Here is a 6000-nt window from a genome sequence, read left to right on the forward strand (position 1 = left end):
TTGGTTTAACTTAAAGAAACTGACAGAAATATAAAGATAGGACTATAAACAATAAAATATTTATTAAATAAAATTAATTATTTAAACATTTATTCTTTTATGGAATATTTACCAGAAAAATTATTTGCCAGAATTTATTTACCAGAAAAATGTAAGTACACAGCAGTTTTTCTGGGATTTAAAAAAAAAAAAAAAATTATTATATATCTATATGTTTTTTTAAATAAAATAAATTATTAAGAGATGCTTTTGATTATTAAAATTTATTGAAATGTTATTTTTTGTTAAACTTTTAATAAATTGCTGTTAAATTGTGTAAATGTTATCATTTCAATTAATTAGACATGCGTTTTGATAATATTAACCATTAAAACAGAATCTAGAAGAAAAAACGGAATCCAGAAAAATTAAAACGGGGGAAAAAAAATAATAGTTTGGAAAATAATAAAACATAATAGGACCCTATGACAATAAAGAGATTTACAGTGTTACAAAATATTTCTATTATGAATAAATGCTATTATTATTATTATAAAAATACCAGCAGCACTGTTTTCAACATTGATGGTAATAAGAAACCAATAATATTGCAATGATTTGTGAAGATGAAAAATGTAGCTTAGGGAGAAGATTTTATTAAGATATATTAAAAATTAAAGATAGTTATTTTAAATTGTAGTGAGATTTTACAATATTGCTGTTTTACTGTATTTGTGTTCAAATAATGCACATTTAGAGAGCATAAGAGTAATGTATAAACATTTAAAAATTTACAATCAGTAAAAAAGATTTATGTGAAAATCTAAGCTGCTAAAATAGTACACGGCCACTTAAAAGTTTGGGATCAGTAAGATTTTTAATGCTTTTTAAGGGAGACTTTTCTGCTCATCAAGGCTGGAAACAGTTGTGCTGCATAATATTTTTTTTGGAACCTGTGATACTTTAAGGATTCTTTGATGAATAAAACTTTAAAAAAAAGAACAGCATTTATTTAAAATAGAAATCTTTTGTAACAATATACACTACCTTTCAAAGTTTGAGGTCAGTAATTGTTTTCTGTCTTTCTTTTTTAAAGAAACTAATACTTTTATTCAGCAAGGATGTGTTAAATTGATAAAAAAGTGATAGTAAAGACTTGTATTGTTAGAAAAGATTTATATTTTGTAATGGCTAATGAAAATTCAGCTTTACATCACAGAAATAAATGATATTTTAAAGTATTTTAAAATAAAAAACTGTTATTTTGAATTGCATTAATATTTCGTAATGCAACTTTTTTCTTTTGATTGATTAATTGATTGTCATTTTATTTCAAATATGCAAAAAACATGTCAATAAGACAAAAAAATATATATATATATATATTATATATATATAAAAAACAAGGATCTTCCTATGCATATTTGATAAGGAGTGGGAAGAAGTTTACACTTTTTTTTAATTCCACCCCCTTTTATTAAATCATACAATTAAAGAACAATAAATTTGCAATGATTGCAGACAATTCTTGAAATTAATAACTGCTTTAAATAGCAAAGATTTCCTTTGGACTATTTCTGTATTTTTGATCAAATAAATGGAACTTCTGTCTTTTTTAAAAAGACAGAAAATCTTACTGATGCCAAACTTTTGAGCAGCACAAAACCTTAAATGGCACAGGTATATTAGTAGCAATAGCCAAAAATATATTGTTTTGGTCAAAATGATCATTTTTTCTTTTATGCCAAAAATTAAGATCATGTTCCATAAAGATATTTTGTAAATTTTCTACTGTAAATACATCAAAACTTAATTCTTGATTAGTAATATACATTGCTAAGAACTTCATTTGGACAACTTTAAAGGCGATTTTCTCAATATTTAACCAATTTTTTACAAGTCTTAGAGATGTTTCATGCTTTAGAGACTATATCAGTGTCCATGTTACAAACTATTACTTTTGCAAATTATTACTATAACATTGTTGAATTCATTTTTTTCAAAGCAATTTTTAAATGAAATCATCCCTCATCGTTTTTCATTAACAAATATGCCTTATTCTTCTTCAAACATTCACTGTCTCTCTCTCTTTCAGTGCTCTCATTGTGGCAAGCGTTTCCGGCAGCTTCCGCACCTGCAGGATCACGAGCGCATTCACAGCGGCGAGCGGCCGTTTACGTGCTGGGTGTGCGGGAAGAGCTTCAGCGTAGCAGCGAGGCTAACGGAGCACGCCCGTGTGCACAGCGGCGAACGGCCGTACATCTGCCCACGGTGTCCCACGGCCTTCCGCTCGCGACCCAACCTCGACAAACACATGCGTGTGCACGCCAACGACCCCGTGGATCCTTCCGCACAGAACGCGGATGATGACGCGGCAGTGCAGACCATCCTCTTAGTACAGGAGTCTGCTTCGTCTTCACCAACCTCCTCCTCATCCGCCATGCCTGTGGTCCAGGAGGGCATGCTGGTGGCAGGGGAAGGCAGCTCCTCTGTGGTCTTCCTGCATCCCAACATTACTGTGCCAACTATCTCAGTTCCCTCTATAAATGTTCCTAATATCTCTGTAGTGGCAGGTCAGGATGTGCCTCACACTATTGAGGTTATCTTAGAGGAGACTGTATAAAGAAGTAATCAGATGAATGCAAAGAGGACATAGAGTGGGGAGGGTGGGGTGAACGTGAACTTTTTTTTTTTTTTTGAAAGAGAAAGGCAGATTCAGCGATAGGTAAAACAAAACGACTTGACGAAAAGTCAAAAGTCTATGCGTGGATTTCTGAAAGATGCTGTGTTGGTTAGGATATATTTGCTTTTGAATTCTAGAAATACAACAACTCAGCATCTTTGCCCTGGAGAAAATAAAACCACAAAGGTTTTTGCATATGAATGGCAACAGTGTAATTACGCTTTGATTTTATCTTATAATTTGAGTGTTTTATCTGCCTTTAATACAAGAAGTGGACCATCATTTGTGGTGTTTAATTTTAATAAAAAGCTTGAGCTTGTTGGGGTCTGTTACTGTTTCATGTAAAGAGTTTTTGACTTTTGCAAACTGGAATGAAGTCGCTGATGAAGTAGAAATGTTCTTGTCAACTCACTGATGACTGCACATGAAGCTTTGGCCAGTCAGGGAAAAATTATTTTTGCTGATTGCTTCGAATGAATTAAAGGTGCCATGTCAGAATTTTTTTATCATTTTATTTTCTTCTACACCAGGATTGTTATTCTAGTGTTTTTGGATTCAAAACACGTCTAATTTAGAATGGCCAAGAAATGTACTAAATTATATTGAATGTGTTCTTGTGATGAACTTAAAATATTGTAAGTATATTTTTCCGTCTATACTTGCAAATAGTATAAAAGGCCACTTAAAGGGATAATTTACCTAAAAATTTAAATTCTGAAAAATTTGCACATAGAAAGTATTCTCAGAGCTTCATAACATTATGGTTGAACCACTGATGTCACATGGACTTTTTAACAATGACATTTTAACAATGTCTTTACTACCTTTCTGGGCCTTGAATGTGTCAGTTGCATTGATGTCCTTCAAAAATGTCTTAATTTGTGTTCCGAAGATAAACGAAGGTCTTACAGGTTTGGAACGACATGAGGGTGAGTAATTGATGACAGCATTTTCATTTTTGTGTGAACTATATCTTTAAGTATACTTAAAGAGAGTACATTTTCATTCATTACGGTTTCTTAACAAACTTAAATAGTGCACCTTATAAAAAATGTTACTTAAAAGTACATTTAAAAAATTCGTTTTAATAATCTTTTGTCATCAACCAACATACTAAAGCACTTGATTATTTTTAGCTTTTATTTAAGGAATACATTTTAAATGTACTAATTGCAACTTCATTACAAATATATTAAAATACGAGACATACAAGTTTCAATATAAATTACATGAAAGCATGTTTTGCTTTGCCAAAATGCTTGTCGCTACTTTCAGCAGTACACTTTAATCATATTTCGAAGACGACAGAGGTAATTATGATATAACAAATAAAGAAATTGCTAAAAGTTCTACTTGAGTGGGTTGGCTAATTGCATTTAATATACATTTAAACTATATTACATATTCATTTAATTGTAAATTACATGCAATTAAGTCTAAAAAACCATCTCGATTGCTGTAAGCTTCCGCCTGTCAATCATTTTGCACGTTCACAGCTGGCAGTCCACCGTCCATGTATGGGAAGCCAGAGCGCGTGAATGAACTTGAATTCTGACTTAAACGTTGTAAACTTATAGTTAAATAAAGAGACCAAAACACGCAAACAAGACTAGATTGCTAGATCTTTTCATCGTTGGAGCGAGCTGGGAGCTTTAAAGCACGTGAAAACGGATGGCGGTTTTGTTTCTGCTTTACAGGTAAAAATAATGGCGTTCTGACGCCAACGTGCCAAGAGAAAAGACAGACCAGGTAACTTTTGTAATGAAACAAAGTGTTAGCTTTCGAATTTTGTTATTTTGTAAGAAATGTAAACAATAAGTTCCGTTTTGTGGCTGCGTCGTGACACATCGCTGCAGCATACAATTGTTTAATCTAAAGTTAAATCTACTCTTCTGAGTAGTTTGTTTGTCAGACAAAATGGCAGATTCGGCATTATGATTGGTCAGATCGCCTGTCAATCAAACTCCATGTAAAGGGTCAATTAATAATACTAGGCTGGTTTGAGATGCGCCTAGCCTCGCTTGAAATGTAGGCGAGAGTAGGCGGCTGCAAGGCGTATTTATCATCCATTTTTTACTTTAATACAAACATGTATTTTAGATTTTTATAGTAATATGACAACAATCACATATAACACAGAGAGATCGCACTGTCATAGTGTTTGGGAATATTCATGCATAATTTAAATGCATAACTACATAATATTAGATTAAAAATTAAAACATTTTAGAAAAGAACGCAACATCACAGTTGTTTGAAACAATGAGCATTAAAGCTGTGTCGTCAGCCAGTCGTTTCCCCTCGTGCTTTTGGTAAGCGCAGTCGGTGGAGAGCTACTGCGCCCGACTGCTCAGTCCGACAAGGCCGCCTCATCATTGCGAGTGTTTTTTGGCACACGTCAGCATGATGTCAGAGCAAGTTTAGTCTCAGCCTCAGACGTCACGCCCACGGAAAGTTGGCTAAACGTCTGACGCATATGGTACACTTAACTGGAAACACTTCAGGAATGTCGAAGTCGTCATCTGATTAGTTGAATTTGATCGGATTTCCGGGAGATGCGAGTGTCGCGTTTATTTTCGGTCTGCCGGGAAACAAAGCGCAGACTGATTTACTGGGCGTTTTGCTAAAAGGTGCTTATGCAGACACCATTGTTGTTATACACATTTGCGACATTCGCGAACAAATTACTGACTTACTGCTTGTTCTCCCTCTTCTTCGTTATCTTTCAATGCTGGTTATTTCAGTGAGTACGTTTACATGGACAACAATATTCCGATTTTAACGCGATTAAGTCAATACTCTGATTAAGAAGCAACCATGTAAACTGATATTTTTGATTAATTTAATCCGACTAAAGTCATAATCTGAGTAAACACAAATCGAATTGAGACAGGTGGAGTATTCCTATTTTAGTCGCATTATGGAAGACATGTACACACCTTAATCAGACTATTCCCCTTGTGTAGGACTTTTCGCCACATTTTGTGACAGGATACACACTAATGCTGCGTTCCAGGCAGGTTTTTGAGCTCGTAAATCACGTGTCCAAACCACGACTCAAGACTTTGTAGCGTTCCAGGCAAGTCACGCCAAGCATTTATTATTTTTATAGTATTAATAATTTGATTGCAACGTTATATTGTCCTAAACTCTATTTTTCCACCGTGTGCCACTAAAAACCGCATCCCTAGAGGCTTTATTGTTGTTTCTCTGGCTATGTCACGTCAGAACTCGGAACTGGGAGTACGTCGTCGATCTAGTACGAGTTCACGAGTGGGAATTCACGGGTTTGAGTGCCGTTCCAGTGCACTTTCACGGGTAGAAGTTTGGCATAACGC

General features: G+C 34.1%; 1 protein-coding gene across 1 annotated transcript in view; it reads left to right on the forward strand.

Moving 5' to 3' along the window:
* Positions 1-2981, forward strand: part of znf574 (zinc finger protein 574) — a 33893-nt gene extending 30912 nt beyond the window's left edge. Inside the window, exon 7 of the mRNA XM_073847285.1 lies at positions 2075-2981. Coding sequence (XP_073703386.1) covers positions 2075-2602 — 528 coding nt within the window. The 3' untranslated portion in view covers positions 2603-2981. The remainder of the gene's footprint in view (positions 1-2074) is intronic.
* The last annotated feature ends 3019 nt before the right edge of the window (positions 2982-6000 follow it).

Source organism: Garra rufa, chromosome 9 (assembly GCF_049309525.1).
Source record: "Garra rufa chromosome 9, GarRuf1.0, whole genome shotgun sequence".
In the NCBI taxonomy this organism is placed as follows: domain Eukaryota; kingdom Metazoa; phylum Chordata; class Actinopteri; order Cypriniformes; family Cyprinidae; genus Garra; species Garra rufa.